The sequence below is a fragment of the Myxine glutinosa genome, chromosome 2 (genome assembly GCF_964187855.1).
Source record: "Myxine glutinosa chromosome 2, kmMyxGlut1.1, whole genome shotgun sequence".
Taxonomy (NCBI): domain Eukaryota; kingdom Metazoa; phylum Chordata; class Myxini; order Myxiniformes; family Myxinidae; genus Myxine; species Myxine glutinosa.
The window spans coordinates 193,004,500-193,017,745 of NC_136262.1; the positions used below are offsets into that span (position 1 = coordinate 193,004,500).

The following is a 13,246-nucleotide window of genomic DNA, read 5'->3' on the forward strand; positions in this document are numbered from 1 at the left end:
AAGGCAAATTAAACAATACCACTCACCAGTAATAATATCATCACCTGAACGCTTTCTGGACTGGTCACCCCTGTTGAAACATGAGCGTTAGCGTCATTATCGTGTGTCATTTGGCATTTTAAATTGGCATTTCTTTTGTTTTTAATCACATAGTTTTACTTTAAGCATGCATGGAAACCGTTTGACCAAACAACATGGAATCAAGACATTTATCAGCCCAACAAACCGTATAGTTAATGTTATGCATACATCATATGTTTTTGTAATATATTGCATTATCTCAACAAAAGTGAAACACAATTGAAAAGGTTTTCTGAATAAGACATTTTCACTGAAGGCAAATAAACTTAAATCACAAAGAGTAAGAAGTAAGTAAGTACAAAGTAAGAGTGTTTTTCCCCATTTCCTATTTCAGGCAGAGTGAAGTGAAGTTTATCGAATACTTCTTAAGAGGATGCAATTCTGCTTCTCCGCAACGTGAATGCTGAAATGCTGAAAACTTTAGTCTGCTCATTGGCAATTCCATCTGTGCCCTTTGACAAGATGTCTTGATCAGGGCATTTCGCAGCAAATTAACGAGCATTCATTTGGAGGTTTGAAATGTTTTGTTTCATTGAGTGAAGTAGGTCAAGTGCATCCCACATCAACAAGTACTCACGAAATACACATAGTGGTGTCTAATCCATTATGCTGCTTTATTACTTTTCCGCTAAATATGCATGAAGCATCAATGGTAGGGTGGGAAGTAAAAGTAGGATAAGGAGGTGGAGGTGGAATGGGTTGAGGTTGAGTTGAGGAGTGGAGGTGAGTCGAGGCAAGGCGAAAGGTAAAGTGGAGGCAATGCAACGTGAGGTAAAGTGTCTTTGTAAGGCAAAGAGCAGAGGTAAGGCGAGGTGAGGATGAGATATACAATCTAGCTTGAATAACAGGAAAATGACCAGTGAGAAAGACCAATATAAACAAGAGCGAGAATTGCTTTGCAATACATGTCCCCTATCGATGTGATATTCTCCAAGGGCATAACTTAGTCCAAAAAGGGCATAACTCTGTGAAAAATTGACGAAACAATCTGAAACTCGAACTTCTTCTGTAACTTATCATAATAAAGCCATGTACCAAGTTTCAGTTGAATATGTTAAAGGGTATGGGGGAAAAAAGTCTGGAAAACCACAGATGGGATGGACGGACAGGCAATATAATGAAATGAATGTTTTATGTATGTTGTATATATCATCTACTCCTCCAAGACAATTTGATCTACATGGCTGAAACGTTCAAGGATTAATAAGGGCACCCTAAAGTTGTGCTTGTGCAAGTTTCATTTGATTCCATCAAGTTTTGCAAAAAAAAAACATTTTTTGCCCATCTCATCATCTTCCTTTGGGGGAGATGGTAGGGATCCAATTGTAATTATCTGAGCTATATAACCACGATGTATTAAATATGCACATAAGCAGTATGCAAGTGCTTGCTTCATATGTGTAACCCGGATTATTTTCATTTTCGGGAGCGAGCAAGGCAGTGGTCTGTTGTCTCTCCACCACCCACATAAAGGGATGTATCAAAAGAACATGCTGCACTCTTGTAGCAAGATCGCCCGTAGGGCGGGTACTCTGATATGACATTAATAATCATAAAGACAATAACATTGAAGGAAGCAGATTCTTCTAGTGTAAATAATGGCACTTCCGATCACATCATCGAGAGCTTTACCTGCCAAATCCATTAATCAGCAAATCCTGCTGCAAGTGTTGATCGAGCAGTGCATACTGCTGGACGTGATCTTGAAGCACCGGTGGCAGCAGATTAGGGATGAACGTGGCAAATAAATGAGGAGCACAATGCGCCCATTCTAAGAAGCAAAGAAATCCATGATATAATCCAGATACTTAAAAATACAATATACCCTTATCTTTGAACTAAGAATGCTGCAAACGCCATTGGGTAAATTATTTTAGCACTCTTGCTCTAACAAACTATTTCAATTCATTACATTTTGATTGAAAATGATAATCGGATAAAGTTATCTTAAAGCAAGCAATGTTGACCTTCACAAGATTCTGGAGTAAGCTTCACACCAAACCGTTACCATTTTTTCTCACATGCTCGCAAAAAATATTAAATAATTCCTGTATCCGGATCCATATTCAGATCTGCACCAAAATCGAATCGATTCGGTCTTGTCACACACCAAACCTGTCCACCTAGTTTCATCCAAATCCATCCATAACTTTTTGAGATATCCTGCTATGTATCGTTTTTGGCCCTATCTCCCAATGGTGAAGAATCACCTAAAAAATTATAGGAGCCGGATCCGAATCCGGATCTTCACCGAAATCTAAACATTTCGTCCTTGTCACATACCCAACCTCTCCGCAAATTTTCGTCCAAATCCGTCCACAACTTTTTGAGATATCATGTTCAAAAACAAACAGACAGACAGGGGTGAAAACATAATCTCCATCCACCTTTGGTGGCGGAGGTAAAAATATTAATAAATCAGCATGCACTGCAGCGAGGGCTGGCAGCAGTATCATCAAAAAATACAACGTGGACTTTTTCTTGGGACATTTCCTGCAGTATACAAATGCCCAGTTTTATAACAAAATCAGCCGTACACGCAAAACACCTTGAAACGAAAAGCGATAAATGATGTGGATGTCGTTAGGCACAGGCCTTTTACAAAAGAAGAATCCAATGACCTCACCTGGCCTCAAGGAGTACAATCCTTTCACAATGCTGGCCATTGTTGATGGGGGGACAGCAAAAGGCACGGCTTGTGCTTCCAGCAGCCGGGCTGCAAACAAACACAAATCTGTGATGAGCTTCTCAGCCATTGTGGAAGGCTGGACAAAGACTACAATGGAGCTGTTACTTGCAGGAGACACTGATTTGCACCAGTTAGGAAGGCCTTCTCTCTCAACGGCAACGAAGTCACACAGGCAGAGGCCGATTAACACGAAAAAAAGCAAAACATTGGTATCAATGCCAGAGCTATACTCTGTCTGTTTCGGAAGGTATGTGATTTGCAGCGAGCAATGCTGAGATACATAACAACCTAAAATTATCCATCTGAAACATGGATCAACTGGAACCGTGCATCACATTGCAGGTATAGGGTGGGGCACCTTAGAGAGTGAATTTAATGATCAATCCACACTAATTCCAATGGTATTTCCAAAGTAGATAGAAGGTCTACTCTTACGATGTCTCTCCGAAAAGACCGACTGGACAACCCTCCCATCTACTTTCTGAATAATCCTCTCCAAGAAGTTCTGTCACTCAAGCTTTTGGGTCTCACTATCTGCCATGATCTTTCCTGGGAAAACCACATTTCAAATCTGGCCTCCAAAGCCAGTCGCCGACTGGGCATCCTCCGTCTTGCGAAGTCCTTCCTTGGCATACCTGAGCTCCTCACCACATACAAGGCTTTCATCCGCAGCTCAATGGAGTACTGCTCTCCCCTCTGGGCTGGTGCTCTTGCCTCACACCTAGCTCGTCTTCACGCTGTTGAAACCAAAGCATTCAGAATCATTGGAATCTCCCGCGATGACGCTATCTCCGAGGGCCTTTCACTTACTCACCGCAGGCAGGTTGGTGGTCTTTCCGTCTTCTACCGACTCGTCTCCGGCCATGCTCCCCCAGCTCTCTCTGGGCTCTGTCCCCCAAATATTCCTACAGGTCGCACAAGATCTGCCTGCAACCCTCTTATGGTTAAACTGCCAAAATCAAGACTCTCTGCTCACCTTCACTCCTTCATTCCTCTTTTCTCCCACCTCTGGAACAAACTCCCTCACTCTCTTCAATCCCACTCCTCCCTCCAGGTCTTTAAAACAGCTGTTCACCACCATCTCTTATCTTCCCCAATCCAAAACCTTGATCTTTTCTACCCCCGCTAATTTCACCCCAAATCCACTTTTTGAGGTGCCGACTTCTTTCCTGGAAGTCCTTGGTGTCCTTGCGTTTTATACCTATCCTGCCCCCCCCCCCCCCCAGGCCCTCTCACACATCTCCCGATGTCCCTGCTCTCAAATGTTGTGTTTGTGTGCTTCCTCCCCTTCTCTCCCCATCTTGTCGACCGCTCCCCTTTTTATATACTTTGTTTGCTTGTTTGTTTGATTTGTTTGTTTGATAAATGTTAGCACTTTCACGAGCCTCGACTCTGTATACAAAAAAAAAAGAAAAAAAAAAGTCAATATAAAACGTTCCATGCTTAAATAATAAAAGAAACCTGGAATTGGGGTTACCAATATGATGCCCCTTATATGGTCTGTGGCTCAAAATACTTTAAAACATGTCTGTTCAGCACTCGGAATAGCTTGATGGATTTTTTTTTCTTCAAATAATTATGTGCAAGATCTAGCCTCATGGAAAAGCAAGGTGACAGGGAAAAAAGGCAAGGCATTGATAGTAGGGCAACAGGTGGACACAATAAGTCAATACAGAGCTAAGCCTGGAACCAGAAGCACAATAGGACTGGAGTGCCAATAACAAACACATTTCCCAGGCAGCATTCTACTATCAATTTGAAATGACACCAATGCAAATATTTATTATGGACCATCGGCATAAAAAAGCTACATATTCGGAAAAGCTACAAACCGCCAAGCAGTTTCAAATGCAGCACCTCACTGCCAATAAAGCATTTAAATTGCATCAGATGTGGCAATAAATTTGAATTGTTGCTCTCAGTTACCCAACGATGACGCCATTTGCATTTTGCCATCTCCATCCCGACCCGTTTAGAATCCCATGCGGGAATGAGCAGCTTGCTAGTTCTGATAAAAGCACCAATGCTAAAAGTCTACACCAACAATTGATGAAAAACTCTGGATTTTGCCTAAAAAATAAAGCTGTGTTATTCATGTCTAAAGTCGGGAAAAAAACAGGATGACATCGAAGCAACAACATACAGAGGAATAATTCTGCCAAGCAGCGACAGGGATCAAACCCACCCCAGCAAGGGTATTGCAACAAGGTTTTAAACCCACTCCACCAGGTATCACTGAGTCACAGGTAAATAAACCTTATAAGTAATCCCAACAAAACATTTCTTTCTCACAGCACCATGGAGTTACACCTAGTAACGCACCTTCAGTTAAAAAGGAAAATTACATCAATCAAGGCAAACATGTTTTTTCTGTTGTAAATAGGAAGTCTCAGCTGTACTGGATTTCATTTTTAATCGACAAAGACAAAATGACAAACGCAGGATGGTTGCATAATCAGTGAAAATTAGGCCTGTTACTCCTACATCGCAGGACAGGTTAGTGGCCTCTGTCTTCTACCAGCTCCTTTTTGATTTTGCACTCTCTGCCCTTTCCTTGCACTCTGTACCATCCCTCCCATCCCCAGGTTTCTGCAGGGCGCACACGGTCTGTAAAGGGCCTATCTCATTGGCGGAGACGTCGCCGCGACTGCCGCGACTGATTAGTCGCGGCAACTCGGGCGACTCGGGAGACCAAAAAATGGCTTGCGCTCTCACCAAGGCGACGTCTACGCCAGGGCGATGATATTCATCACTACTCCTTTCGCTACATTTTTTACATATTTTTGCATGTATTTATTTTAATGCAATTAAATATAAATTCAATGCAATTTAAATATACACTCACATGTAGGTAGGGGCTTCTTGATCTCCTCGAAGATGTTCTGCATATCAACAAGGAAGGTTTCAACCGCTGCTTTCTTGTATTGGTTATCTTTGTATCTTGCATACGATTTATCGTAAAATTCCGGATGATCCTCCCAGAAGTCAGCCATTGCCTCTTGATGCCCCTCTTTCCAATCATATTGTTTTCTAGTCGGATCGCCGCTGGAACCATGTTCCTCATCTTCTCTAGCATCAACTGCTGCCTCAGCATCCACAAACTGCGCTGAAGCTGCTACAACTGCTTCATCCTCCTTCTTCTTGCCCTTCCGGCCCCCACTGCCCTTGGGTGGCATGGTGGAAGGACAGTACTACTCTGGAGTTGGAGCTGTCCCCTGGCAAGACAAGATGGTGGGGCCTCTTCCAAGGCAGTACAAGGAGCAGCAGCAGTAGCAGGAACAAGTACCAAATGATGAAGACCTTGACCGGATCCTGTACCTGACTTGGACCAGGAGTGAAGGCGTCTCGATGGTGCCAGTGGTCTCAGTCACGTGGTCTCTAAAGTGGGTCAAGCAGCGTCAAGCAGCGTCGCGGAGACGTCGCCGCAACGTCTCCTCAGTCTCCTTGGTCTCCAGCAGGTCGTGGAGACGTCTCCCCAGTCGCGGACAAAATTAGTCTCCGCGACATCGCCGAAAAATCGAACATGTTTGAATTTCCCGCGACTTCCCGGAGACCCGGCTAGTCTCCAGGAGACGTCGCGGAGACGTCTCCGCAACCAGCTGACACTCGAGTCGCCACCAGGTCGCCACCTAGTCTCCAGGCCAATGAGATAGGCCCTTAAGTAACCCACTTCTCGTGAAGTTCTCAAAATCCAGGGTCACTGTTTACCTCCATTCATTCGTTTCTTTATTCTCCTTGCCTGTAGAACAAACTTCCTCAGTCTGTTCAATCCCATTCTTTCCTCTAGGGCTTTAGGATGGCTGTCCGACACCACCTCAAGTCATCCCCTATAAATACTCATGATCTTTTCTTCTCTAATAACCCTCCCCAAGATCATCCCGTTCTTCTCCATGTTATTGTGCTTTTTCCTTCTCCCTCCACCCATCTATCCAATTTTTTGTTCCATTGCCGTTTCATCCCTGGCTTTCCCTTGCTATTCTTTCCTCTCCCTTCTTGCTGTGCTTGAACTTGTATCCAGCTTGTTCACCGCCTGTGTCATCCTCCCCCTCTCCTTGCTCTCATTCTTCTCCTCGACCATTCTTCCTCTAAGTTTCCCTCTGTTTCTCCCTCTACCCTGTTGTTGGAGTTTCTCCACTTTTCACTCGGTACTGTTTTGTTCTGTGAGAACAATGTGAACAACAAGGAGCTGTGGCACCACAATAGGAAAAGGCTTTAGTTTCAAATGGCTAGATAATCCCAGACACCCCCGGGCCTTGATCTACAAAGATGCCAATGGAGTGCTCTCAACCGACTGTAAAATCTACATGCAAGGGCTGCTCACCATATGCACAAGTGTAAACTAACTGAAAGGCCAGAATGTTATTGTGGTCATCAAGATCAGACAGTCCAACACATAGTGCAATTCTCTGCAGAAAGGAGAGTGATGGTGTCCTTTGCAGAAATACATGAAACCACCGACTCTGCAATCAAGTGACTCTCATCACTCAACCTACAGTTATAGTATCTACATGATCATACGAAAGAAGATCAATAGTTATCGGCTCATCTGGCAATTTATCGCATCTGTTCTGAGTTGTGGATGAAAAGATACTTGAGGATAGGTACAGTCTGATAGCTTTACCTCACGTTATCATGTTTAATTCCGTCTCTTTTAGCAGGTAAATAGAAACAGCTATCAGGGTGAATACAAGACTTACGTAAGAGTCTGTTTATGTGCTTTGCAGCCACAAGGTTTGAATAAAGGGCCACAAGCTCCTCCTTGAGGTCTCTGTTCAACTTGTTTTCCATATATACCTTGTTCTGTGGGCACATGATATCGATATAAATTCAACATATGATATCGAGACACAAACTTCTTCCAGCAAGGTTTTGATTCAAAATTGAAGGCAACCATATCAACATAGTCTTCCCCCCCCCCCCCCCCCCCCCAAAGAGGAAATTATTCATAGAGGAAGACAGATGATATTACCTTTAACAAACCCAGGTATATGCATTATCCCAACTACGGACGATTGTTTGATGGCTCGAATAGAGTTAAAACAGGCCGTATTTCTTTGGGACATGAGAAGTTGCAAACAAGACAAAGGCTTTTATGAAAAGGTGCAAGTAAAATAATGTTATGTCCTTTGATAAGACAGGTTTACTTAGTGTTGAGAAATGAACAGCTTTTGGTGTTGTGTTTTTTTTTTGAAGGTGTAAACTTTGCCATTGTGGCACCTTAGATACCTATGAAATTGGGTGCAGTGAATATACAAGGCAACGAGGACACACCATGTTTTTTTCCCAAGCATTTATGATGCACAGTGGGTTACTGTCTACAAACGTTAAACCTAAAATGAGCCTTTAAAAATTACTTCTAGAAAAATGAGATTAATAGCTCGGCACTAATGGTTCCAGATACATATAATAACTAGAAAGATCAATCAGAGATGGCAGACCCTCACCAGGACGTGTTTTCAGTAGTTTTTAAGGCTTTTGTGTTAAAACAAATATGGCAGCCAAACCACGTGACTGATGACGTCATCATCATTTTTTTTCTTCACCAATTTATCCCCAGTTGATGCTCACGAAATTTCATCTTGATCAAATTTCAAAAATTTCAGAATTTCAAAACAAATTTCAAATTTTCAAAATCGATCAAAAAATCAATCAAATTTCAGAATCAAAAAATCTAATTTCAAATTTTCAAATCATCAAATTTCAAAAATTGCCAAATTATGACGTCATAATGGAGGCACCTATGACATCATCATTAACATATTTTATTGCCCATGGAGAATTCTTTACAATGAGCCATGTCTCAATTTTTTCTATGCAGTGCTTTCAGATATGTGGAAGTGCAAATGTTTTCGGTTTTTTCCAAGATGGCGCCCGTACCACGTGACCTATGACGTCATAATTATCATATGGACCTGTGGTGGTGGATAAGTGGTGATGGAATAATATCTATCATCCAATCAGAACACTCAAAATAAGCAAGGAGGACATCTTTCTCAGACTGCGCTCACAAAGTTGACTTTATTTTGTGAGCAGGAAATGTGTAATGAATATACAGAACCCGGACGGATAAAGGGATAATGTACAATATGGCTGCGCAATGGACGACAGCACAGTGAGAAGCAAAGCGAATTAATCGAGACATTCATCAAAAGTAGCTGAACCAAATTACAATAATACATTTTACACTACATGTAAAATGTGAACATTAAACTGGGATTAAGGTTGTTCCTCATTCCAAGCTTCATGAGCACACTGGTGAAATGTTACGACCAATGAGAAATTGAATCTTTTCAACTGGAAACCAGAACATTTATTTAAAAACAAGATTTGAAACAGCAGTGAATAGGCAATGAATCTGAGTTAACATTTAATCACTTTGTGATGTCATAAACCTACAATTTTGAGAAATTGAATGTTGCTTGCTGTAAAGCCTATGTTTATGTCTGCTCGTTTCTCCAGAAACACTTTTGGTGACAAAGCTGACGACGAAGCAATAACGGAACCAAATTGCAAAGTTCAGTTTTCATATCACAAGAATAACAGACGTTGTTCTCCAGGTACAACGATTTATCATGTCATAATATATGTATGAGCTTGTAATTGCTTATCCTAAACATACTTTGCCTTTTTGCAGATGGTCAAAATTCCTTCTGATTCTTGGAAAACGACAAACCACGTATACGAGGTAATTTAGATTTTGGCCAGAGTACTCGTATACTGTGATGTACTCCTTTGACAAGGGAATATCCTGACTGTAATTTATAGACCGATGTGTGTTTGTGATGCTATGCCTCCTACAGTTCTAGCCCGATTACATCTAAACTTCCTACACAGGAAGAGCATGATGCCAATTAGTGCATAGGTGCGTTTTTATCTTTGTTGGTGGTCTTGAGAGGATGCAGAGGGACACACAATTTCTCTCTGCAAATGTGTATCGCGTAGCGCCACCTCTGGTGGGAGAGGGTATTACATGTGCCTGCCCTTTACATAACAGTATTCCTGTCCCCGTGATTTCCAGGGCAGTGAAATGTTTTGAATTATAAGCAGTATGCATGTTTTCGCTTCATGCATGTAACACGGGTTGTTTTTCCTTCTTTTTTCGCGAGCGATTGAGGCAGCTGTCTGTTGCCTATACACTGCCCAAATACATGTATGTGTCAGAAGGACAGGTGGCATGCTTGGAACAAGATCGTCTATAGGGTGGGTACTCTGCTAGTATCTTAAAATAGCGACCTGATAATTCAATGGTTGGTTGAATACCATATTCGATAATTAATTGTACGATGCCATTGATTTTACGCGATGCAATCAATTGTACGATAATTAATTGTACGATGCAATTTTACGATGGTCGATAATTCAATTGTACGATGCCATTGCAATTCATCCATTTAATAAGGTTTTTAATCCATTATTTCTTGCAGTGCAATGGCTTTGAAAGACTATGTTTCAGAACAGAACAGCGAGGAATCAGCGAGACTAAACAGGTGGAAATTATACACTTCTCACATTGACACCACAGGCCATCAGACCTGATAATGGATTTGGGCAACAAAAAAACAAACAAAAAAACAAAGATGAATGAAAAAAAAAAATTTAAAGAGAGGAAAGCTGGGTGAAAAATACTTTTTATAGCAAGCAATGTCCTTATGCATTGTTTTTATAAAGAGCCTAAAAGAATGCAAATGCTATTGAGGCAAAAGGAAATATTTCCAATGATCTCATTAACTCATTTGCATGGTCCATTTCCAAAGGTACAATATATGCTATTGTACGAATTGGCTTATGTATGTGTGTTTGTGAATTTATGTAGAAGTCTGTGTATATATATATATGTGTGTGTGTGTGTGTGTGTGTGTGTGTGTGTGTGTGTGTGTGTGTGTATCGTGTAGCGCCATTGTGTACATGTGTACATGTGTACATGTGTATGTGTACGTGTGTGTGTGTGTGTTTGTACATGTGTGTATGTGTACGTGTGTGTGTGTGTGTGTGTGTGTGTGTGTGCGTCCATGTTTGTACATGGGTGAATGTTCATGTGTGTGTCTGTGTGTGTGTGTGTGTGTGTGTGTGTGTGTGTGTGTGTGTGTGTTCACGCACATATGCTCGCACAGACATCGAATTCAATATAGATTGCTCATTCTCAAATCCACTATAATGTATTTACCCTGGCAAGGCTCTGCATTGTTAAATGCTCATTACTATTAGTTGTTATGCTTGTAATGTTGACAATAAATGAACAGCATTTGCATAACCTTTGTTTGAAAGGAACAGTATGGATTAGGATAGAAAAAGAAACACTTATTAATACCAACTCTAAAAAATAAAGTTTTGAAGCTACATTGCTTTTAAAGCTTCAGTTTTAAATAAAGTTTTAAAGCTACATAAAGTACATAAAGCTATATAAAGCTACATAAAGTTTTGAAGCTACATTGCTTTTAAAGCTTCAGTTTGACTATGAAAATGAAAAAGTATTAATACCCAGCCACTTTGAGAAATAAAATAGAATTTATTATGAAGGTTTTAAGGTAGGTGTTTAACAGGAGAGGGGAGGGAGAATTAATATACTCGTGAACATTTGGCAAGGCACAGCTTGGAAGTGCTTCTTTGACTAACGATATTACAAAAGCATGGTAGCTCATTGGGGTTTTATTGTCATTTTTTAGTATATTTCATTGTAGATTCTTGAAGAGTCATGGATGAATCGTTAATGAAAATAACGAAGTGATTTCGCAAAAAAAACATTAATATCACCTGTTGGTATATCCATCTGGCTGGCCTATTCAACATTCCCATCTGAAGCCATGGCTTATGTTGGTTCAATAATCCCAAATACAATGTTGATCTTAATGATTCATTGTCCTTCATGTCCTTGTATTTAATTAGCGTAAAAGTACCAATGGTGTCTGATGACCTTGTCCTCATCGTGATATATTACGTAACGCTCTTCCATAAACCTGAGATTGTTTTTGATACAAGGTCCATACCACAGCCACTGAGCTTGTAGGAAATGCCGTCACTTCTCGGGATACTTTGGGTACCAGCGACGTCATAACAATGGCGCCGCTTTTCTCACCGTACTCAGCGGGCATTTCCTCCTCCCCATGGAAGGCAACCAATGGGGATTGTCCGTGCTCTGTCCTTTTAAATGCTGATCGTCAAGGAAGGAAGCAGCAGGTTCCATTTTAAAAGTCTTTGGTATGAATCGCCGGGGTTTGAACCCCCGACCTCCCAGACTCAGAGTGGACGCTCTAACCATTACACCACTGAGTCTGTTTGGCTGCAAAAGATCACTGTCAAAAATGAAAAATATAACAAACCAAACAAGTGCCAATCATTTCCTTTGTTAAGAAATAAATTTTCTCACAATAGCCTTAATATTGATCCGTTTCAATATTCCAGGTACTAAATATACTTTGCTTTCCTATGGTTGCCTTTCAACCGGATCTGCATCGAGAGAAACGATGAACACCTTCACGTCCATCACAAAACTACCTGACATGAAATGAATCCTGGTGGAAAGCACGTGGTGACAACCTTCAGTGTTTCAAATAAATAAAAATAATCACATGAAGCATCTCCTAAGGTACAAAGCACACCACTATGTATGTCATCCAAATTATTTTGTGGATAAAAGCATGCTGCGGAACCTTTACTTATAACAAATGGCTCAAATGCATCCTTTTGAACAAGGAGTCATTTGGGTTTGTTTAAAAGCTTTCGGACAGATATTACAGATTCAGGGAAGACAATGTTTCATGTTATGTCATGTGCTTCCAGGAAAAAGGGGACACATTTGCCTCAAAGTACTTTCCTTTATTTGGCTTGTTGGAATTTCACCTTGATGTAGATTGTGCAGGCAGAAACGTAATACTGTTTACGATTACCAAAACTGCCAAGAATCGTGAAAAGGTACTTATAAAGTTTAACGCTGAAAATATTTCACAACAGACAATAACTATTAACCACGTGGATTCCAGCCTGGTGTTGGCTTAGCGGTTAGGGTGCCGGCTTGGGATCCTAGCATCCTGGGTTCGAATCCCGGTCGATCGCTGAATTAACGCCAGGGGGGTTGACTCAGCCTGTCATCCTTCCGAGGTCGGCAAATTGAGTACCAGCTTGCTGGGATGAATGATCACGGTGTGTACCCCGATTTAGAATAGGTACACCGTATCCCTGCGCATCGAAGAGCGTGACCAAGGGTTGGCGTCAGGAAGGGCATCCGGCCATAAAAACATTGCCTCAAACAGGGAACCATGATTGTCATGGGACCCGCAAGGCTAACCCCTGCTCTAGCGGGGAAATGGCCTTAAAACGATCATTCATTCATTCATTCATTCCAACCATGTCGATGGCAACCAAACTGCTACCCTGTTCACATCTGTTTATATTCTGCATAATATTGTTGCAAGCTTCTCATAGTTTGCATTTCACATAGCACAATGGTTAAAAGACCAATGTGTGCCAAAAAATAGCAAC

General features: G+C 41.3%; 1 protein-coding gene across 9 annotated transcripts in view; it reads right to left on the reverse strand.

The window, feature by feature from the left end:
* CACUL1 (CDK2 associated cullin domain 1) overlaps positions 1–13,246 on the reverse strand; it is an 82,761-nt gene that overhangs the window by 46,585 nt on the left and 22,930 nt on the right. For all 9 annotated transcript variants that reach the window (XR_013622427.1, XR_010983234.2, XM_078772131.1 and 6 more), the window contains exons 5-8: positions 7,468–7,570; positions 2,708–2,797; positions 1,714–1,852; positions 27–70 (exon numbers count right to left, since the gene is read on the reverse strand). Coding sequence is in view for 7 of the 9 variants with exons in the window: in XM_078772131.1 (XP_078628257.1) it covers positions 27–70; positions 1,714–1,852; positions 2,708–2,797; positions 7,468–7,570 (376 nt within the window). In the remaining 2 variants the exon portion in view is untranslated. The remainder of the gene's footprint in view (positions 1–26; positions 71–1,713; positions 1,853–2,707; positions 2,798–7,467; positions 7,571–13,246) is intronic.